This window comes from Colletotrichum chrysophilum (assembly GCF_026319265.1).
Source record: "Colletotrichum chrysophilum strain AFK26 chromosome Unknown scaffold_292, whole genome shotgun sequence".
Taxonomy (NCBI): Eukaryota; Fungi; Ascomycota; class Sordariomycetes; order Glomerellales; family Glomerellaceae; genus Colletotrichum; species Colletotrichum chrysophilum.
Window position 1 is genome coordinate 1 of NW_026517579.1, and position 22,266 is coordinate 22,266.

The following is a 22,266-nucleotide window of genomic DNA, read 5'->3' on the forward strand; positions in this document are numbered from 1 at the left end:
CAATAAACTCAAGATTATAGCCTTCTGCCCACTCTGCAATATCGTCTCCCCGGTTCCGGCTAGGGGATCCAGGCTCCCACGAGGGATGGCGGGCATTCAGATCCCCAGCAATGAGGGCTCCCTCTGGTGGTTGATAATCTAGTAAGGCAGTAGTTGTGTGGTTGACAGGCTCCCCTGGTGGCCTGTATACATTGATGATAGTTAGGTCGCTAGCTTTCACCCATAAGATATCCCTTGTTGGGGTAGGTCTTCCCGCCCCTGGCCTCAGCCGTCGCGAGATGCAAACCATCGTGCTTACAACCACCATCTCAACTTACATCGAACTCAGAATCCCCTGCGACGCTACTGAGATTCCTCAATCCATGAGCTCTCTGCTTACTCGCCCTCCGCCTTTGTCTCTCCCGACCTCCCTGGGCAGCATCGCGACAGGTGGAAACAGTCTCACCGCGCCCGATGGCAGCTCTCCCGCTCCTCCTCAGACCAGCACCCTCAGGTCTACTCCGGCCGCCGAGAAGCCCAACCCTTCTTCGTCCAACTCCTTCTCCTCGAGTCAGACTTCCTCCCCCTTCACCACCGGCACCCAGAGCTCTACAATCGACCACACCTCGACCGCCGATTCCTCATCCGCACCTGCCGTCCCCGACACATCCACAGCTGCCTCTAGAAGCACCGCCGAGCCCTCGAAGCCTGCCACCGCGACTTCCACCACGAATATTCCCATCTCCACGCAGTCTATCTCATCAGGAACGACCGAGTCCTCCGTGGCATTGTCATCATCATCCTCGACTCGCAACATCACGACCGTCGTGGTATCAAGCACCATCGTGGTCCTCTGGCCAGGAACGGAAAGCACATCCAGCGTCGCGGTATCGACCACTTCCCCCTCCTCCAAGGCTCAACATACCGCCTGGGTAACCCAGACCTCCCAAGAGACAGTCACGGAATGGATGCAGCCCTCGTCGTCCTCATCCTCCTCGTCATCAACCTCTTCCTCCTCCTTGCCATCCTTCTCTTCAAGCCCCGCTCGAACCGCATGGGTCACGAAGACCGCTAAAGCGACAGTCACAGAATGGTTCGACCCGCCGGCCGTCGCTCCTTCCTCATCCTCCACCTCTACCACCCCGGATGGTCCCGCCGTCGTCGTCGTGACGGCCTCCGCGCAAGCTACTATAACCCAATTCCACGACAGCACCCAAACGATCATCGTCTCCCCCTCCTCCTCCGCTCCTGCCTCACCCGAAGTCCATCCCCGCCTTCCCACAGACTCGAACCTCCCCGGCCCGACAAAGCGCATCGTCCGCTTCAGCCAGCGGATCTGGTACACCGAGAACAAGCACCAGATCATGGTCATAGCCACCTACGAGGACAACCACGTCGTCACCGTCTACACGGCCCCGGAAAGGACCGATCTGCCCGCTGTGCTGGTGCTCGATGACCAGAACGGCAACAAGCGAGGCTCGCTCAAGATGACATTCCGCGTGGGCTTCTTCACGATTGACTTCCGCTCGGAGATGGCGGGCAGGGTTGTCGAGTGGGAGAACCACTGGACCAAGAACGAGGCGGACGAGGGTGCGCCGTGGTGCGAGACCGTGTTCCTGAAGGATGACGGAAAGGTAAGTTTGCAGCTCCTGATGCTTGGAGTGCGTTCGCATGGCTGACTGCTTGGTTCTAGGAGAGACTCGCTCGGGAGATCTGGTGCTACTACACCGCCTGATGAACGGCCTACTTTGCTGGGCTACGAACGATTTCAGAGTTTGGAGAGGACGAATCTTGGTGAGAGTCGCATTCACTTCTGCGAGAGGTGACAGGTCTACTGCATCAAGGATAGCTTTGCTTGGTCTGGAATTTTAGATAGGGCCCCCCGATGAGCTGCCATCACGTCCTGGCCCAGGAAACACGATAGCAATAGATACGATTGAGTCCGCGTGAAATTTCCTGTCCGATGGATAGGTCTGCCTTTCCTGTTCCATGGCGATGGGTTTTGTCTACATTTACGCCGAAAACTCTTCAATGACGCTCCTCGGCTCCGTGTACTCCCCGACCCCAACAAAGGGCATCTCCAGTCCAAAGGCCTTTGGCCCTCCCACAGGCATTCCCTTCTCTGTCTTCCACAAGGGATGCGCAGGTAGCCCAATGACGTTCACACGCAAGCCATACCGCAGATCTTGTGAGCCAATCGCTTCCCCATCCTGGCCGAGGATGGAGATGAGATCTGGCACGGTGCAGATGACTTCCTGGTCTTTTTCGGATCCCTCAGAGTTCGTTAGAGCAGCGTAGAGATACTCGTTCTGGAAAGGAATGAGCATATGGCGGTCGGCGTTCGAGGGTCCGCGAGGATCGGAGTCGCGCTCTTCGTCAGCGAGAGGGGCGAGAAGGACGCTGCCCATCGTGTAGCCCCCGCCGACGTAGCGTCTGACATCAATGATTTTGCCGGTGAAGAGGAGTTTGCCGGCACAAACATCAAACTGGACATCAACGTGTTAGAGATGTAGTGATAGAGCGAGCGTTCTTGAGACGAGACTTACGATTGCATCTATGTAGTTGGACTTCCTTCTCCGGGCCATATGGACCGCACGTCCAAGATACCATGCCTGTGATACTGTGTTAGGGACGCCATGAGACTTGATGGCCGACCCAGGAAGGGGTCTGGCGCAAACGGCACATCCAAGACCGAGTTCAATCGCTGCGGTCCTCAGGAAGCGCTCTAGACGTATGGGGGTATCGGTATTCTGCATCTAAATTTAGCAAAGGCTAAAAGGCGTCTTGGGAGAGAGTCTTGCCATCACAACAGAGACGTTGCCGCTTGCGTCTGAGAGAGCACAGGGAGTCAAGGGGTGACCATACACACTCAGGGTGGCTGTTTAAACAAAGGAGTCAGTTCAGTCTTCTTTACACGACACTAGTCACCAGAAGAGGAGTCACTCACCTTGGTACATCGTTGGGTACGCTCTTCCCATGGCATCGCCATCGACAACGGGGATGTCGTAGTGGACACTCGTGGGAAAGATACTCAGGCCGTTTCCACCGCCGCTGACACTGGTCAGGCTCCGAACATGTAAGCATGCATTGAAAACTTACATCTCATCGATAAAAATGCCGTCGAGAGACTTGATTCCCAGAATCTTGGTGACTGCGTCAATACCGCTTGGGATCTCCGTGCCACCAGCGATTCTCTCATTGATGACACTGGGCGTGCCATACCACGATCCAAAGCATACCATATCCTCGTCTTTCAATGCCTTCGGTGAGATGATCCGCATTTTGCCTGTCTCACTTGTCCTCAAGGCCTGTAGACTCTTAAGGAACTCATGATGCGTCGGGCCTCCACCTCCGGTGCCCAGGACACCGCAGCCAGTCGAAATCAGCTCGAGGTCTACCTCAGAAACGTACCAAACCCCATCTTCCACATTTGGTCGGTACGTCTCGAGGTCTACATGGAGTGATGGCTTTGTTGTGGGACTTAAAGCATCGGGGACGCTTTCCTTCACCGCCTCGTCCTCCTGTTCCTCTTCCAGAGCAGTGTCGCCGCTCTCTGGAGGAAATACAGGATTCTCCGGCACGCAAAGCTTGCCTACAGCTCTGACCTGGATTCTCATAGCCCCGTTGTCGACGTACTGCAATGGCATCTTGTTCACCTCCACGATGCGCACATCGTCCGCTGACGCGCCCTTCTGAACAGCCATGTCAATTGCCTTCTGGCAAGTCGCTGCGACAACAGCTTTCTCATCCCTGCCCTCCAAAATTTCGATGACGTCGACCTCTCCAGAAATTTTACCAATTGCGGCTCCAACGGCATTGGCCGCGCCTTGATGAATCGGCTGGATGCACTTTTCGACGCCATCTAAGTCCTCAGTGACGAGGAGCGCTCCTCCGCCCACCAAAAGAACGTGCACCGGGGCGGCAGATACTTTCATCTGCTCAATGACACCCTCGAGCATTGTTTTGATCCTGCGACGCGCCTTCTCAATTGTTTCGGCGGGAACGTCTTTGATCAGATCGGCGTCTCCGAGATGGGCCTTTCCAGAGGCCACGACAACGTCCGTTGCGGTCAGCGTGGAGCCGCCAAATACTCTCGACTGCTGGGTGAGGAAATGCCCAACCGACCCTGGACCAACAGTCACATCTCCTGATGTAGAGTGTACGCCCACCTTGCTGCCGCCACCTAGACCGATGGAGACGACCTCTGGCATTGAGAAGGCCGTCCTTACCCCGCCGACCTCGACAAATCCCGGAGCCTGCCTTGGGAAACCCGATGGAAGTAAGGCGCAGACATCTGTTGTCGTGCCACCGATATCGATCACCAACAGTTGCGGCTCAACGGCATCGGCAACTGAAGCATCAGAAGGATCTGTGTTCATTGTCTTGATCTTGTCTAGGCCTGCAAGAAAGGCAGCACCGGTCATACTATTCGTCGGACCGCTGGCGAATGTCTTGATTGGATACCCCGCTGCAGTATCCGCATCGATGAGCGTGCCGTCGTTCTGCGAGAGGAACAGTGGGCAAGCCAGCCTCAGACGAGTCATTGCTCGCTTGAAGCCACGCGTAACCTTCTGCGCTGTTCTGAGGATGGCTGCATTGAGAATCGTGGCATTCTCTCGCTCGAGCAAGCCAGGCGGGCCAATGTCATGAGAGCAGACGACATCCAACCCCGGCGCTTCTTCCAGGATAATCTTCTTGCAGGTCTCCTCGTGCACGCAAGCATGATCCAGAGGCGCGAAAACACCAACGAGCGCAACTGCTTGCACACCGGCAGCAACAATCTCTCTCGCAGCCTTTCTGATTTGCTCATGATCTAGCGGCGCAATCTCTCGGCCGTCAATCTCCAGCCCGCCGTCCAGGTAATACAACCCTCCGTCTAGGATTCTCCTCAGGCCAGACGGGAAGTCAGAGAAGGGCGGGATCTGTCTCGTGAAAGGGCCACAGAGGCGGATGACAGCAACGCGGCTGAGTCTGCGGGTGTCGGCTTCGACCAAAGCATTGATGAAGTGCGTCGTGCCGATAGTGACGCTGAGAACTTTCTTTTGATCGACAGCAGAGGTCGTCAGGACTTCTCGTATTGCTGACTCGATACCACTGGTTATGTCCGGTGTTGTTGAGGCTTTGTGAGATGCGAGAACGCCGCGGCCGGGAGTGTTAGGGGTTGTGATGTCGAGGATGGCAGCATCGGTGTTTGTGCCGCCAACGTCGACGCCGATACGGTAAAGAGACATGATGGCCGAGGTGTGTGAATGCCCGGCTGATAGGGTGTGTCGTTTGTTGCGTTCGTCGAGGAAATGCGTGTCTTTTTATCCTGACGATTGTAGGTCGCTGTTCTTAGTTGGCCGACTGCTTAACTGAGAGCCACGATGTCAATGGAAGCATCAACATTTCCACCGAGGGGTCTAAGCGATTAGATCGGGGAACCTTCGGCGTCGTGTTTTCATTGTGTCGGTGGATTGAAGCCATCAACACCCTTGAGTGGTCGGCTTTCTCCCGCCGGCCCCATGCTGCGGGAAGTTGCCCGATCGAAGCCCACCGCGATCGGCCAACTTGTTTTAGCACAGGGTCACCCCAGCTAGTCTCCGCAACAACGCCCTAGATAAAGGCCCTGGTCAAAATTGGCAGTGATAAGTATTCCCGTTAGCGCCGCGTGGTTGAGGTGATCCAATGCCGAGATAACGATGCCGGGCCTGGAGATTTATATGACTCTGGCTCTGCACCTTGGGCCGCCATTGTCGATTGAGAAACGACGGACGTAGGCAGCTTGTTGTCGCACTACTCAAAGAATTGTGCCGCCATAATTTCAATCGACAATGGGGTTCCTGCAGAGGGTGGAACTCCCCTTTATTTCCCGATGGATCGTGAGTTGACCCGCCTCCGCATTTCCACACGGTGGCACCACCACTCGGATGCTGGTTTTGAATGCTAACAACGCGGCAGAACGACGACATTCGCCCTATCGAGTCTAAGAGGCGAACATGGGGTTTTCTGATGTTCCATAACTTTTGTGAGCAAGCACACCAATGCGTGAAGAACGTCGGCTTACCCCTGACTAGGGCTTTTGGTGAACTGCAACATCACTACCTACCTCACGGGGAGTGCTTTGATCCCGCTTGGCCTGACTTGGTGGCAGGCTTTCATATGTGAGATTTGGATTGTATCGTAATGAAAAAGACTCGCTGACGGACTGCAGGTGTTGTGCTGGGGAACCTCATTGCAACGGGTGTTGTAATCATCAACTCCCTCCCTGGAAGCTACTACCACCGTATGTTGCCCGCCTTCCATACTGGATATATGGGATGAGCTGATGATTGTAGTCGGATTTCCTGTCTTCAGCCGGGCAGTGTGGGGGATGTGGGGGTCCCAATTCGTGATCTGGAATCGAATCTTCCTGTCGCTTGGTCAGTCTCTGCAGCCCTGAACCACCTCTTTCCAGCTAACAAATATACTCCAGTTTGGTACGTCGTACGGAACCCGAGCATTTGCAACGCATGAACTAAAACAGCATCGCAGGTACGGCTTCACAGCCTGGGTCGGTGGCGAATGCGTCTACCTCATCCTCCTGTCCTGGGATCCGCGCCTCGAGTCCCACATCCCCAACGCCATCCCCTCAGACACGGGCATGACAACAGCACAATTCGTTTCCTATATCATCTTCAGTGTGATTAGCTTGCCGGTGATATGGATCCGTCCGCACCGCCTCGAGATGTTCTTTCGCTTCGCCTGCTCGATCACGCTCGTTTTCTTTCTCGTTCTCCTCATCTGGGCCCTGGCGACCATGGGACCTGCTGGCTTCGGCGACACCATAACATCTGGTTCTCCCCTTCCCAACACCGGAGGACCGGATAGCGTGGCGTGGCTGATGGTGTACGGCATTGTCTCGACGATTGGGTCCATCGCTGCCGGAATTTTAAACCAAAACGACTACTCTCGCTTTGCAACTCAACCAAAGCATGCCATCCTGGGACAAGCCGTGTCTTTCCCGTTCTACGGCATCTTCAGCTCGCTGATCGGCATACTGGTGACAGCGGCGACCCAGGATCGATTTGGTGGTGAGGCCATTTGGAATCCACCAACACTTTTTGCACAGTTGCTGGCGCAGAACGAGACGGCGGGGACGCGAGCGGCATGCTTTTTCGCTGGATTGTGCCTCGTCATCTCCCAGATTGGTGTCAACGTGCCCGGTAATGCCCTCGCCGGAGGCTTTGACCTTGCTGCGACGTTCCCAAGGTACCTCAACATCCGTCGTGGGGCGTACCTCACGGCCATTTTCAGCATCATTGTCAACCCTTGGCGGCTTGTGAACACGGCCACGACGTTCTTGACGGTGCTGTCGAGTTATAGCGTCTTCCTTGCGCCGATGACTGGCCTCATGATTTCCAGCTACCTAGTTGTGAACAAGAGGAAGATCGATGTCGATGATCTTTACCGTGGCGACTCAGGAAGCATCTATTGGTTCTCGTATGGGTGTAATTGGCGTGCCCCTGTAGCAGTAAGTCGCTGATCCTCGAACGAGATAGCCATACTGACCATGAGAAGTGGCTGGTCGGCGTGGTACCCTGCATGCCTGGATTTGTGGCAGCGGTAGATACCTCGGTGACAGTTAGCCCTGGAGCAACTGAGCTCTACTACATGTCGTACGTGTACGGACTTCTGTCTAGCGGGCTGGTCTACGCCGTGCTGCACCGAGTGTTTCCGGCAAAGGCGCTCGACTCCTTTGTTAAGACAGCACCATCCGCGAAAGAGCTTCAGGAATTCCATCTTGGAAAGTGGGATGTTACGTTGGCAGAAACACCCAATGTCGTCGATGTGCTTTCGGGTCATGGGGGTAAGACTGGAGAGACAGTCGCGACAAAGTTTGTTTTTCCGAAGTCTCGGGGGGGTGAGACAGGGAGATTTTCAACGGGGCCCTAAAGCCTTCGGCTGGTGAAAGAGAAGGGTTCCTCATCGGGCAGGCGCACCTCCACACGTTGTTGGGTCGTGCCTTCCTCCGTTGCTGCTTCCCTTCTGCCGCTCCTTCTCAGAACTGCGACCATTCCTACTTAAGGAACAAATCACCTTCAGATCGCAATAGCTACCGGGAAATCTTTCTGGCATATGGCCTGGTTGGTAGAATAGCACCTAAAAATATACTGTTGATCAGATGGTTCTGTTCACTTCTGCACGGCGCTTTGGTTCGATGCTCCATATGGGCACAGAGCGTAGAAAACTGAAAAGTTTTTTTCCTTCTTTAATCAATATCTTGAAGTACTTAAAACACCTTAGATGCGATTTTTTTTGCACGTAAAGTTCTATTGAAGCCGTCGTGAGTCGACCGAGAAGATGCAGTATCGTGAGGCCATCACGTGGGTGACGGGGACTGGCGGCCGCTCCCCGCCTTGGGGTTGCAGTGGTGGATGCAACCCTAGAAATCCACTAACAGCAATGACAAACGACCGCTAACAGAGGCAGGTCCGACCATCGGCTAACTGGACCCTGAGATATCGGCCAACTTTCTCCCCTTCTCAGCCAACATCGGCCAACCTCCCACCCAAACCCAACCCACGATCTTGAGTTTCGTCCATCAATCTGTTACAAATCACAAGATATGTCAACCAATGGCAGTACACGGGATGTGCGGCGACGCAAATTCAAAGTCCAGAGCGAATTCGGCAACGCTAGGCAGTGGAGGAGTCGCAAGAACAGACCCTGCGATATTTGCCGGAAGAGGAAGACCGTGTGTGTCATCACATCTGTGCCGCCTTGTACGTATCGATATCCTCCAATCTCGAACAACCCGATTGACTGAAGGCAGGTCTTTTCTGCAAGGGGCGAGGACTGGAGTGCACATCAACCACACCCTCGGGTCCATCCTCATCCACACCAACAGTAGCGATCCCCGCCCGCCCTCGAACACCCGATGCACTGCTACTAGACTCTGCACATCCGGCGAAACCAGCATCTGCTGGTCGGGGACGCGATCATATTTCATCAAACATAGATGCGAGTCTTGTCACCAGCCATTCACCACCCGGCGATGCTGGCCAGAATGCCAGTCATGACCCTGCCGTTGCCTCTCCTGTCGCTGGCCCTCGCCTGGGCGCAACAGGGCTATGGACCCTGGAAGACAACGAGAATCGGACGGCCCACAGCATGGGCCCGGCTGCAGAGCAAGATACCTACGTCCTTGACTCCATTCCATCGGGCGTCATGAGCAGCCCGGATGATGTAGATGCCGACATGATCCAAGTCTACGCCGGTACCAAGTACCCCTGGGACCCTCCAGTCCACTTCTGCCTACTCCAAGACGAGTTCGCGCCACACGACAACGCCGCAAAGCAGACTGCCTCAAACGCCATCGAGGGTCTCGTGGGGCCATACGGACCTATTCTAGTCAGGCTCTACTTCAAGCATGTTCATCCCGTCCTCCCGATCCTCTCCAAAGGGAGGTTCCTAAGGCAGTACGCCTCCGATAAGACCAAGCTCCCAGCTTCCCTCAGAGGGGCAGTATACGCGTTGGCCTCCGTTTTCGAGAAGAAAGACCCATCCCTGAAGGGACCCTTCCCTTTCCAGCAACACCAGCTTGCCGATTACGCGACCGACTCTCTGCAGCGAGAGCTTGACTCTCCAAACCTGGCCAAGTTACAGGCTAGCCTACTCCTGCTACACGTCAAGCCCAACCATGTCGACAGCATTGAGCATCCACGGACATGGACCTCGACCGCCGAGGCTGTGGCTATAGCTCAAATGATCGGACTACACCAGGACCCAGAGCGGTGGTCCCTCGCACCCTGGGAAAAGAGGCTGCGCAGGAAGCTCTGGTGGGCGACGTATGTCACAGACGTATGGTCGGCTGTATGCCATGGGAACCCACCGCACATCTATCCCGCATCCTTCAATACTTCTGCGATGGCGATGGAAGATTTGAGAAGCGATGAAGATCTGTCCGAAAACCTCCAGATCATGGTCGACCCTATTAGTGCTCGTTTCCATGTGTCTACCGGAGCGCGCTTTCTAGAGTTGGTGAAAATTAGTAAAGTGGTGCGAGATCTGATTGATTATAGTTTGTAAGTATACTTTCCCTGTTGGATGGCTTTCCGGCCCTGGGAGCTCGACAGACTCACACCCTTCAGTCAAGTGCCGAGACTACGGCCACCGGGGCCTGAGGAAGCTGCAGATCACGCGCGATTGCTTGAGATGAAAGAGGCACTCAGGGACTGGGGAGACATGCTACCCCATGGTCTGCTAATGCCCGCTCCCGAAAGAACAACCGGCTCATCCAACAATGGTACGTTGCATCGACTTCCACAAGCAAAGAGCCAAGAATGGCTGACGAATAGAGCTAGCACCCCTTCACCTGGCCCACCATGCCTCTCAGGCTCTTGTCTTCCGGGCGCTCATGAGCCCGGCGACAAATGAGGCGAAGAGCGACCCCTCTTCGAACCTTTGCCGCTGGTTTGGTACGGCCGTGGCCGAGTTTCAAGGCTTCGCGAAGTTCATGGAAGAGGTTACGGCCGAGGATCTGCAGGGTTTTTGGGGGCGCCGTAAGTCAAGCTTCAATCCAGTGCTGTCCGTCACACCAATCATTAGACTGACTTTTGACTGCAGATGCTCGATCCCAACTCATACTTTGCGGGAACTTCATCATCTTCCTATTCCTGCAACAGCCCAAGGCTTCAGATCTTCAGTCCGCCTGGAGTCTAGTCCAGACCCTTCGCTTATCCTTGTACAGGCTCGAGAGCCAGGCAGATGACGTGGCAAAGTTGCTGATTCGGCCTGTGTTGTTGCGCATAGAGTCACTTTTCTCCCAAGGACCAGAGCTCATACGACAGTATCATTCAGCGAGAGTGGCCGCATCCTCGGCACAGGGGGACGTAGGGCCCTCGTCACAAAGCCAGTAGCATCATGATATGAAGGTATTCATCTTGATTCATTATTCTTTACAGCCTGGAACTCCTCATTATGCCAAGGGATGCAACTGACAATGCCAGGAAGTTTGGCTTACTTCTTGTCCTCCATGCCCTCGCGGAGGATCTCGATCTGCCTCTTGATCTCGACCCACAGGATAAGCTTGTCCAGACCCTCATCGTCAGCTGCAGCGTCAACGACACCGAGCCAGTCGTCCTCCAGCTGCTCCGTCAGAGCCTCGATATCATCAATCTTCCGGTCATCCTCTTTTTGCGCGATGGCGAGAAGAGCAGCAACGAAGGCCTCCTGGATGTACGCAAAGCTGAACTTGTCGGTGATCTTGGCAATGGCAGTGCAGAGCTTGTCGGGGAACTCAATCTCCTTGTTGCTCTTGAGCTTCTTCTGCCAGAATTTGCAGTATGCAGCGCGCTGCTCGAGGTCGGGATCGGGGAAGTAGTACTTTCGGTCGAAGCGAGATGGGCGTTTCTGAAATCGGTCAGTCATTGGCTCGCGCCTTCACAGCAGTACTGGCGGACTTACAGAGATACCAGGATCGAGACGGTCCAAGTGGTTTGTGCTCCCGATGACCAAGATACCGTCGTTCGCCTTGAGCCCATCCATCTCGTTCAGGAAGTAGCTCCTCACATCGTCCGAAACAATTGTGTCAAGGTCCTCAAAGACAAGGTAGCAGGGTGCAAACTGACGCGCCTTGCCAAAGATCTGTCCAAGCGAGTACTCCGGCCCAGCGTACGATGTCAACGTCCGCACGTATAGCGTGGGGATCTTCTTTTCGTACAGCATGCGCATTGTCGCCTTAATGGAGATGGTCTTGCCGTTGCCTGGCGGGCCGTGGTAGATCAGACCGCGTTTCCACGGGACCTTGAGGTTCTGATACGTCTCGCGCGAGTTGTAGAATGACAGGTGGTCGTCGATCAGCGCCTTCTTCATGTCGGCGTCGAGGATGACATTCTCCCACGACGCGTTCCTCGTGCTCTCGAACAGGTCACGGCTCTTTTGCCAGGAGCCTTGGTCATAAACCCAGACCTCGTCGTGCAGGTCCTCGCTCCATGACCCGGCGGCGAGGACGAGGCGGTCGACGTGGTACGTCTCGGGGGCGAGAACGTAGAAGTTTTTCGTTGTGACATAGCCCGTGGTGCCGTCGCGGCCATCGACAAGATAGACGATGAACTCGTGGCCCTGCCACTTGTAGAGGTACTTGCCGTAGACAATGCTGTTGGCGAGAGCGCCGAGGTTACCGTCCATGCGGCGAGCGGGGGGCAGGTAGACGGTCCATTCGAGGGAGTCGGTGCCGTTACCGCCGTCATCGCCGAGGGGCTCGTAGGAGGCGAAGCCGGCGGCGGCGTAGGAGAGCAGGTCGCAGGTGGCGGCGCCGTAGCCTAATTGCTCGGGGACGACGACCAGCTGCAGGTTGGGGTACTGGGCTTTGAGGGCTTTGGTAACGACGAGGTCTGTGGCGACGCGTTTGGCGGAGGAGTGGTCAAAGTAGGCGGATGTCGTGGCGTCGGAAGGCGGTTCCGAGGAGGACGCGGGTTTGGGAGTCGTGTGGGAAGTAGAGGGAGAAGCTGTCGCTGTCGTCGTCGGACGGGGAGTGAGGCGGGGAGGTTGGCGATTAGGGACTATGGCGGGTGTGATGGGGTAGTCATCGTGAGTCGTGTTCCAACGGGGGAAGGCCGGCATCTTGGCGGTGTTTGACGTGGTGTTGTTTTGGTCAATTGAGCTTTGGGATTTAAGCTATCGCTGGGAGATTGAGATGGGAAAGATGCAGAATGGAGAGAGCTAAGGTAGGAGCTGCAAGGCGTGGGGATCTCAGCTCCAGGTTATCGAGGTGACAGGGGGCGGCTGCCTAATGATCGTCGTAATGAGGAAGATGGAGGAGGAGGTTGGAGGGCCGCCGTATGGGGAAGCTGTGCGACTGTGCCGCTGCCCCTGTGGTGAGATGACGTTGTGCCATTCGCTGTGGAACTCCACTGCTGGGAGCTAGGGGGAAGCTGCTGCGCCCCGCTACCTAGACAGGGGATAGTGATCGTCCTGGAAAGCAGAGCGATTGGAGCTTGGCTCAGCTTCGATACGAGGCGGATGTGTTTGTCTTACTTGTGTTACCTGTGTAGTCGTCCGCCTGGCGACCCGATTCCCTCAATTGGTATGTGTTGACGCAGACACATCGTGGGGTGTTTGATGCTGATGACGGAGAATGAAAGATGCGATAACAGCGCGATTCAGATAGGAGCGGGAGAATTGGCACCGAGGTTGTCTTCTGGGTTTAGAGTTGCAATGACACTGCGAATGACCGAAGTTTTGCCTTGGAAATGGGTTCAATCGGGGCCGCTTGTTTTGGAACGGGCAGGTGCAGGCGCGCGATGCCGGCAGCCGGGCCGCGTTCTCCGCGGAACGGGGCCGGGTGGGCCTGTTGTTGTCTCTCCCCGTTATCAGTGCATGTCGTGCTGCCGTGGTGCGGGCTGGATGTCTGGGGCGCCCCGTTCTTTCCGGCCACACACCGACACTGGAGTCCCGGTTTCGCCGTGTGCTTTGTATGATGTGCGTCGGCCGATCTGCCTCCGGCCCGAGCCGTTGCTTGTGAACTCTGCCAATCCTTTTGCTTCTGTCACCTTTTGGCATAGACACATAGCCTTCCGTCTCGCAGCATTCTCTACTATCATCTGAAGCTTTAGTTATATACAATGTCTATCAATAGACAGGAAGGTTTAACTTATTATTCATAAATCAGGCCCCCTCCTGGTCGCATCTTATAGCTAACTGCCTTCCACCGGCACTGATTGCCCTTTCGAGCAGGAGAGTTGAAGGAAGAAAGACGATGAACTGCTTTGGCAGCGTTCAGTGGCACCTCCATCAGGCCTGCAAGCTACTTTCTCACTCCCTTCAACGAGCCTTAGTTCAGGACGTTGATTTATTGATCAATAACTAACTATTCACCTTGCCTGGAACCGTGTCAGTGGAGCATCGGCAATGGTTCCAGGCCGCGGTGGAGCTCCACAAGCTGTATGCCACCCTTGCCAGCCTCTGTTTCGGAGCGGTTTGAATTACAGAGCCGTTAACTTGGACTCTTATCCCGCGACCTCCTCGGAACCCGTTCGTCGCGGGTGCCGCGATAGACCGGTATTCTCACCGCCGCTTGCCCGCTTGACCCGGGTGATTGCGGTCGGCTGCACCACGCCCGTATTGAAGCCATTCCCAACGACCATGCCGCCCAACCCGATCATCACCACCCAGACTGCCGGTCTACCCGTCCACATGGTCACCAAGTGACATCGCCCTCGGTTTCGTCCCGTTTGAGCCGCATCCCAGCCCGAACGATCTCCCCCCGCCGATCGCCTGCAAAATTCCCCGCGCCGAGGGGGCGATCAATCGTTCCAGCCATCGCCGGTCCCCTTGGCGTGCATCACCACGCCCATCGCGAGGAGCTCGCTTCCCCACGTGCACATCGCCGACCCGACATGCTGGCCTCGGGAAAAGCAAAGAAGACTCCATGACACAGGTCAACAGTATCCGAGGAAAAAGAGCAGTAAAAGTCGCCGCACCAAGCGCCAGAAAGCGGCCCCAGCTTGCGCCTCCCTCGCACGCCTCTTCCCAGTTGACACGTCTCAGCGCCGATGGGTCAACCTTGCCGCTCGGCCAAGTCCGGTCTCAGACTGGCATCGAAACCCACGCCGTCGTTCCACCTTCTTCCCACCCAGCGCGCTCTCGCCCTTTGCCAGAGGCCTTTCTTCACTGCTAAAGGCGCGAGAAAAAAGCGGTCCTTTGAACTGTTCCAGCGTCAAAAGTCGCCGTCTGGGCGTTGCCCCCTTCGTGTAGCTTCTGGAACCTTAAAACTGGCAGTTAACGCTGCTTCAAATAGATTGCAATCTGCGGCACCTGTTCGTATTTGCTCCTTCCTCTTGTCTGCTGCCAGGGTGAGAAAGACATATTGAATGATAAATAGTAGATCATTGCCATTTGGAACGTATCACTTCCGTCCGGACTTTCTCAGACGAAAAACACAACAGTCACATTTCACGAAAACAATTCCATCCAAAGAAAACCATCATCATGCAGATTTCAAACTTCTTGTTCCTGGCCGTCTTCGGTCTTGCGACTACCGTCGTGGTAAGCTTCACCATCCCCTCCTCCTTTCGCGATTCAGTGATGGAAGGCTAATGCATCACAGGCCCAGCAGGGAACGTGCACGGCAAAGGGCGAGTGCCAGGCTGGCAACGTCAAGCTCTTCTGCACCTCGGGCAGCTGTGCTAAGAAGGAGGGGCAGACGTGTGAGAGGAGCGGCAATTCAGCGAACTGCCCGAAGTGAGCGGTCCTACCCCGTCAAGAGGATGGGCGAAGGAGGGTTGAAGGTCTCGAATGGCATCAATCATCGATGTCTCTGGCCATTTACCTCGGTTGGAGGCGATTGAAGAACGCATGGAGCGAAGGAGTTTTGGGGGAATCTTGGAATTACGTCGAATGAGTTATGATCGCATGAGTTCGTCTACCAGTAGACATCGTCACAATATCACTGCAGAGATGATCTGTTCTAGAACTTGTTGTGGGTCAGCACTAGTAAAATGTGTGCCCGGTGTTCAGCAACAGACGAATATGAGGCAAAACGCATTTGGGGCTTCACATGAGGTACAGTAAACTCGGAGACTTGGTAGAAGCTTTGCGAGTTCTGATGACACCCATCTAATGGTTCGCTCGGTCTTTTGATCTTACCTGCAGCATCATGCATGCTCCTTTCTGGTCGACCCTACGTCAACGACAAATCTCAACCCTTAGTTACTAATCGCCGTTTAGAACCTTTTGTGAAGTCCGAGGTACTGGCTGGGCTTCCAGACCTTCAGGGTCATCGGATACGGCGGAAACACCCAACCTCGTTCAATGGTCCATTCCATGACCAACGTAACTTACCATCCATACATGGCCAGAGGTGTTATTCGACAACGCCGTACCAATAGAGGTCTCCGATATCTCTCTGCAAGCATCGCGTGAACGGCATTTACCGTCAGCTACTAGTAGAGGGCCAGCCGTGGCTTGCCCCGATGCGCCACCCATGTCAGCCCCAGGAGCCGTTTCCACTGACGGAAAGTATCATTACGCCTCCGCCAACGCATTCACTGTCTATAACGACTACACGCCTCAATTCTATGTGAAAGACGAATGGTGGCGCATATCACCTGTCCCCGGAGTCAGTCGCAGGATGTCCAAATGCAACGCATCTCGGCCTCGGCCTCGGCGTGTCGTTCGTGTTCGCGTCGTCGAACATCAGGTAGGATCGGCTCCCCGACGCGGAATTGCGGAAGCCGTCTTCTCCGTTGACCCATTCCGGTTGTTTAGGGCCCGGAGGACCGAGCGGCGCACTTTGAGGGGGGAGAGGCACAAAACATCGGGCGGCGTGAGTCGCTGTGGCGTCAGAAACGTGTTCGCAGGGTTGTGCGCGCTTGGGTAGTAGTCGATCTATTCCAGCTTTACCCCGGATTTTACGAATATTGATGTTGACATTACGTCGTGGAGGAGGTCATCATAGGCTTGATCAAGATTGATGAAACATTGGGGTATGTTGAAGGTGGTGTTGCTGATTGCACTACGCCATCACGGTCGACAATCGTCGTCGCACACATGTAAGCTGCAGGTTCTCCTTCGATGCATGCGTGCTGACCTCGAAATAACCTACTATCGCTTGGTCCAGACTCAAGCCATAATCGCAGCCCTAAGTGGACATGCGACTAATAGAAAGTTCCCAGCTCTCGTCAGCCATAACTTAAGAGTATGCAGGACTTCGGAGCGGCTGAAAGGTCCCTCCCCATCACCACCCCGCTTCCTCCATGATGTCAACGTCACTTTAGCAATGGCCCGAGTTCCCGCAAGAGTCAGTGCTTTTCCGGGGTCGAGAAGGGCCTCCCCTGAGAAAATAGTCCCCGACATGTTGCATCGCGCAGCGCGAGGGCTAAGCACTAGCCCACGCAGCTACGTGAGACACGCTGTGCGCCCGGACATTGACGCGGAGTCATCGGCCGTCAGATATATCGGCCGCTTCGCGCCTATCAACGCGTGCCACAGCATGTTGAATGTGACTGCAGGACGGGCCACAAGGGCGCACCTGCTCCTGCGGGATGGAGAAAGCTTATGCGAATCCATCCTCCTCCTGTGTGGTCTTCTCCAGCGAGCCAAGCGCGCGCCGTTTCGGCCAGCCGTAGAGGCGAGGTGTCGGCAAACCAGGTCTAGCAACGGCCGACTAACGAAAACGCCGTCGGGCTGAGGCTGTGAGACATTTGTGTCTCTCGGGCTTCCCCAAAAGCCTCATCTGGTGTTTGGGGGATAGTCGTCCCGATTGGTGGTGGTGGCGTACTAAGATCTGCGGCCCGATCGTTAGCGGGAACGTCCGTGGGAATCGTCTTTGGCGCGGACGTGTTTGGTCCTGCGAAAGGATGAGGGGTCCTTGATGTTTAAGAAGGAGAGAAGCCCCTCCTGGGTGTTGGATGCATGTGTGTATCACGGTCAGCAGTCCCCTGGAACCGTTGTCGACATGGCTCTTCACGTAGAGTATCCCGAATTTCCCCCAAAGGTCGACATCAGGTGCCAAATTTACGATGTCCTTCCGAATACCTCGTCTACCGACTGGGCCGACGTTGATGCTAGCAAGGTGGGATTGAGCGTCGTCACTGAGCTGTTCGAAGGCCTCCAGAGAATACACCAACCTTCCGTTGCCAAGCTATTCACTGGCAATGCCACAGGGGCGCACTGGAAGGATACGCTCGCATTGACGGCTCATCTACGGACCTTCAATGGCGGCAAGACGGTCGCCGCCGCGCTCGTGGAGCTCAGCCACCTGCGGAGGATGACTGCGGTAGAGTTTGGTGCAGCGCAAGTAGTGAAGGCGAATGAGGAGCTAGTACGTTCCCTCTCGCGACAGAGCTGGAAAGTACACGTCAGCATGACTGACCTCGAATAGGCGTGGGTCGACTGTAGCTTTTACTTCAGCACGGAATCCCCGAAGGCACGATGTAGAGGAAAGCTCATGCTAATCCCCGACGGGGCTGACGGAGAATGGAGGATCTGGTCGATGAGCACATGGTTGACGAACTTCGAAGACCACTTGGAGGACGAGACTCTGTTGCGGCATCCTTCGACACCATTGCCCGCGGAGACCGACTTTCGAACCGATGTGCTCGTCATCGGGGGAGGCAACGCGTGAGTGCCTCCACGATAACAGATAACCTTCTGCTAACATGCCACAAGTGGTGTCATTCTGGCGGGAAGACTCAAGGCGCTCAACGTCGACTATGTCGTCGTCGACCGAAACAAGCAGGTTGGGGATAACTGGCGCTTGAGATATGACTGCATGCGCTTTCACACCTTCAAGTCTTTCTGTCAAACTCCATACATCCGTAGGTGCCCGAGACGCTGGCCGCCTGATGTTGAAGCTTCGACACTGACTCTGGTTCATCTCGCAGCATATCCCGACGAGGCAAGCGATGCTTTGACGAAAGACGAGCTGGCCGACCAGATTCACGCCTTCGCTCACGAATTTGACCTAAACCAACGGATACTTCACCAGTCCTCGATTGTTGCCACCTCGTATGACGCGGGCAAGAAGCTGTGGAGCGTAAGAATTGCTAACGGCGTACGGGGATGTGAGCGAGTGGTCACATGCCGATGCCTCGTCGTGGCGACAGGTGCTGGATTCTCAGGGGTCAACGTGCCTGATCTTCCGGGTCGTGATAAGTTCAGGGGCGCTATCATCCACTCGACAGAGTATGGTAATGGAAAACAGCTAGTAGACGCTGGGGCCAAGGTATGTGGCAATCCAACTAACCATAAAGCAGTCCATACTTACAGTGCTGTAGTCTGTGATCGTGGTTGGCTCCGCAAATACCGCATTTGACATCATGCCAGACTGTCACAAGGCCGGCCTCCAGACGACCATGATCCAGCGATCACCAACTTACGTTGTTCCGATGTCGTACTTCGCCCATCCCATGGGGCTCGGGGCGTACGAATTTCTCCCCATCGAAGATTGCGACGCTGTTGTCAGTGGAGGGCCTCTGGCAGTTGGAGGTCCTCTGCTCGCCCTTTGCCACGGCATGCAGGCGATGGAGGAGCCGTAAGTGTTGCTTTACGAGACCTGTTTTTGTGGCCGGTCGTTAACATACGTCAGAAAACGATATGACGAAGTAAGAAGGGCAGGTCTGCAGGTCGAAGACTCACTCACAGGCGACCTTTTGATCAATCTCATCGATCGTTGCGGCGGGCATTTTGTCGATATGGGCAAGGGCATTGAGCTCATTACCACCGGCCAAGTGGGCATCCGCTCGGGGGTCGTTCCGGCAGGCTATACAGCTGATGGCGTGCTTTTGAGTGACGGCAGTGAGGTAAAGACCGATGCTGTTGTTTGGTGCACAGGCTTCGGAAATTTGGATGTCAGGAAGAGTCTCCCGGATATCCTCGGAAAGGGGGCGAAGCAGTTCGCCAGCAAGATGGAGTCGACGTGGGGTGTAGACGCCGAAGGAGAGACTCGTGGACTCTGGAAGCGCCAACCTGACGTGGACAATATCTACGTGTTCGCCGGTGGAACAGGCCAGCACCGATGGTTTTCGAAGGTGATTGCTTTACAGATCAAGGGAATGCTGGAGGGAATTTTCCCGGAGGCGTATCGGCGGACTCCTGGGGTTGAAGAGACGGCCCCTAAGGAGACTAATGGGGTTCATTTGCACTCTAACCTGTGAATTACACAAGACGAACATAGCAGGCCCAGTACATAAGATTGAAAGATAGGACTAGAAACTCATTCTAGAAATACAGGCTGAAGGTCTATATCATCATGTATCCCTTCTCCGTACATGACCCCATGCACATAACAGTCGCCAACGAGTGTATACCTCCCATCCCCAGGTGTTTTTGAACTGCCGCGGCGTATCAAGAAAGGTACTCTTCCACCGGCAAATATCCAAATCTCGTCTCCTGGCTGAACTCCCTCTCCTAACCCAAATAGCCCTGAGTCCGTTATGAAAAAGGTTTGGCCGATAGTAGCGACGAAGAAGGCATCTTGGAAGCCCGAGAAGTTGACTTGTTGGCGATCTATTTCGGTCTTCTCGTCATGTCCAGTTGCGCACAGCCATTTTAGAAAGACTCCATAGCACGATGCGTCTTCAGATGTTGCGCGCCTGTCGTTGTCCGGGTCTTCGAAATCGAGAATCGTATTTCTAATGACGGTTCTCCAAAGTGCATCGCTCTGAGAGCCTCCTCGTGGGTAAAGGTTGCTGCTAGGGGAGGTATCAGAGATGCCTGCCTCTCGCTTCCAACGAAGCAGCCCTTCTGCTTCATGTCCTTCTGAAAAAGGCTGCGATGCTGTCTTTACCAGACCGATCTTTCTCCCTCTTAGCTCCAGGTACCTTTCGTCACGTCGATACCACACATTCAACCCCCCACAGGCTCTAAATCTGTCGCATAGGTTGATTCTCCTGGTTGTACTGTGAAAGTACCTGTCCTGGGGGTCACCTATCAGGTCAGGAACCCAAGATGGCATATCCGGGCGCCGCATCCTTGGACCAGCTAATATCATCATACCCTCCTCGGCTCTGATGAAGAACTCGGTTGCATAAGAGAAGAACTTTGCTGCTTCGCTCGTGTAGTCGGGCGTGATTCCAATGCCAGGGAAGAGACCTAACACTCCGCAGATCTTGTCGCGCGGGTCCGTCGCTTCTTTCGGCCGGAGCATCCACAAGGTTTTCCGAAGCAGGGCCGTTAGTCTATTCCCATCGTGGGCTCCGTGATCGCGGTGCTGATTGCGTATAGCGTCAAGGCCCATGTCAGCGCGTCGAATGTTCATCATTTCACCCCAAAGATCGCTTGTCATCCGCCAGGAGACGGTGAGATGACAACAACACCCTGATGGAAGATGAGAAATGTAGCTGTGATAGAAGTCCGTGATCAAGTGTCCGGGCACAGCGACATTGCCGACGACGACCTGCGAGTCCCGGGCGAGGACGAATTCTTGGACGATCCACATCCGCGACCACCACGAACAGCTCATGAGGCCCAGGAAAGCCTGCCATGCTGCGTGGTATATTTCAGCCACAACAAACTGTCCTTCTTGGTTCACTGCGAAAATCTCTTTCGAGTCCCAGTGCCCGGGTTCACCCAGTAACTGTAGGATAGTGAAGGCTGCTGCAGCCTCCGTTTCCGTGTTGTCGAAGGGTTCACGCCTGCCGAAATTCCCAATGCTAGCGTGATTTGCAACGTACCGAGGCCCGTCTTCGAGTGAACCAGGAGACCTCTCAAGGCCTTTCAAACTGTCCGAAAGACTGTCGCCAAGCCAGATGACAACCTCAAAAGCATTTTCGTAGATGTGGTTCATTATCGAGACTTGCTGAGTTCTCTCCGCGTTGTCCTTCTGATTGATACATACGGCGTCGACCCATAAAGCCACAGAAACTCTCGACTTCCGAAGCCTGCGTAGAGCATTATATAGGTTGGAAGTAACTTGAAAACGCTGGTCGTGGAGTGTCACCGTTTTGGGGTCGGCCTCGCTTCCCCAAACGTACGATAGGGCCTGGTATTGAGGCTTTGCATCGAGAGATACGACATCGAGATCCAGTCTGATGCTGTCAAACCATGCACCAGGTAGAATGCGCAAGAGTCTTATTTCTCTCCTGGAAGAGTCCAGAGACTGAAACATGCTATGCATCTGCAGCTGAAAATAAGCGATTGACGAGTGAGACGACTGTAGTGCAATGAGAACAATGGTGCGGGGAAACCAATCATGAAGCCAGATATCCTGCATACGAGCCAGTGGGTATTGTGAAAGATCCTTCCAGACTCCCCATTCACTAGCGTCGCTCACATGGGTCACTGGTCGTCTTTGGGTGCGCCATTGGCAAAATGCTGTTCATTCTGAGGAGAGGCCTGGCCCAAACAGCGTGATAGATCGACGAGGTCGCGATCATATCCAAAAGAGAACTGTACATCTCACGTGAGATGAGTTGGGCTACTGCCTTTAGTTACTTCTCATTGCTCCCAGTCGATATCTACACTGATTGTCAGCAGCCGTTCCCTGCTACTTGCGCGGCCAAGGGGTAATAGCAACCAGGCATCCATTTGAAAGCCTTTGTTGGTTCGTCGTCATGCACCAGGCAGCCATATCTCCTTGACAATAGAGTCAGCATCGTGAGCATTATGTCAAGATTCTCTCTCGATCTATTGCCGATTGAAGAATTATCTGACGATGGCAAGGCCCCTTGAGACTGCGGAAAATGTTCGCCTCAGAACATTGTCATGGATGGATGCAATTGTTTATAACTTATAAGCCAGTATCGCTCGAGCCGTTGATGGGTGGCCAAACCAATCTCACTTACCACGTGAAACTGAAACAGTCACTAAAAGACGATTACAGCA

General features: G+C 54.7%; 7 protein-coding genes across 7 annotated transcripts; 5 read left to right on the forward strand and 2 right to left on the reverse strand.

Annotated features, from left to right (window-relative positions):
- Nucleotides 1-278: 278 nt before the first annotated feature.
- COL26b_014088 (uncharacterized protein) lies at nucleotides 279-1,714 on the forward strand (the record flags this gene model as incomplete). Its single annotated transcript, XM_053186668.1, has 2 exons — nucleotides 279-1,613; nucleotides 1,673-1,714. 2 exons carry the CDS (start codon nucleotides 279-281, stop codon nucleotides 1,712-1,714), a joined length of 1,377 nt encoding a protein of 458 aa, XP_053029378.1.
- A 277-nt stretch (nucleotides 1,715-1,991) lies between these two features.
- On the reverse strand, nucleotides 1,992-5,210 carry COL26b_014089 (uncharacterized protein; the record flags this gene model as incomplete). Its single annotated transcript, XM_053186669.1, has 4 exons — nucleotides 1,992-2,465; nucleotides 2,526-2,704; nucleotides 2,927-3,036; nucleotides 3,079-5,210. 4 exons carry the CDS (start codon nucleotides 5,208-5,210, stop codon nucleotides 1,992-1,994), a joined length of 2,895 nt encoding a protein of 964 aa, XP_053029379.1.
- A 582-nt stretch (nucleotides 5,211-5,792) lies between these two features.
- Nucleotides 5,793-7,865, forward strand: COL26b_014090 (uncharacterized protein; the record flags this gene model as incomplete). Its single annotated transcript, XM_053186670.1, has 7 exons — nucleotides 5,793-5,840; nucleotides 5,920-5,986; nucleotides 6,173-6,244; nucleotides 6,416-6,437; nucleotides 6,493-7,471; nucleotides 7,519-7,807; nucleotides 7,852-7,865. The coding sequence occupies 7 exons, from the start codon at nucleotides 5,793-5,795 to the stop codon at nucleotides 7,863-7,865; spliced, it is 1,491 nt and encodes a 496-aa protein (XP_053029380.1).
- A 1,246-nt stretch (nucleotides 7,866-9,111) lies between these two features.
- Nucleotides 9,112-9,896, forward strand: COL26b_014091 (uncharacterized protein; the record flags this gene model as incomplete). The annotated part of the gene is given in 2 exon segments (XM_053186671.1): nucleotides 9,112-9,788; nucleotides 9,800-9,896. The coding sequence occupies 2 exon segments, from the start codon at nucleotides 9,112-9,114 to the stop codon at nucleotides 9,894-9,896; spliced, it is 774 nt and encodes a 257-aa protein (XP_053029381.1).
- A 1,063-nt stretch (nucleotides 9,897-10,959) lies between these two features.
- Nucleotides 10,960-12,564, reverse strand: COL26b_014092 (uncharacterized protein; the record flags this gene model as incomplete). The annotated part of the gene is made up of 2 exons (XM_053186672.1): nucleotides 10,960-11,352; nucleotides 11,407-12,564. 2 exons carry the CDS (start codon nucleotides 12,562-12,564, stop codon nucleotides 10,960-10,962), a joined length of 1,551 nt encoding a protein of 516 aa, XP_053029382.1.
- A 2,367-nt stretch (nucleotides 12,565-14,931) lies between these two features.
- On the forward strand, nucleotides 14,932-15,187 carry COL26b_014093 (uncharacterized protein; the record flags this gene model as incomplete). The annotated part of the gene is made up of 2 exons (XM_053186673.1): nucleotides 14,932-14,988; nucleotides 15,050-15,187. 2 exons carry the CDS (start codon nucleotides 14,932-14,934, stop codon nucleotides 15,185-15,187), a joined length of 195 nt encoding a protein of 64 aa, XP_053029383.1.
- A 2,211-nt stretch (nucleotides 15,188-17,398) lies between these two features.
- On the forward strand, nucleotides 17,399-19,598 carry COL26b_014094 (uncharacterized protein; the record flags this gene model as incomplete). Its single annotated transcript, XM_053186674.1, has 7 exons — nucleotides 17,399-17,764; nucleotides 17,825-18,063; nucleotides 18,112-18,260; nucleotides 18,327-18,506; nucleotides 18,564-18,667; nucleotides 18,720-18,976; nucleotides 19,031-19,598. The coding sequence occupies 7 exons, from the start codon at nucleotides 17,399-17,401 to the stop codon at nucleotides 19,596-19,598; spliced, it is 1,863 nt and encodes a 620-aa protein (XP_053029384.1).
- Nucleotides 19,599-22,266: the final 2,668 nt, after the last annotated feature.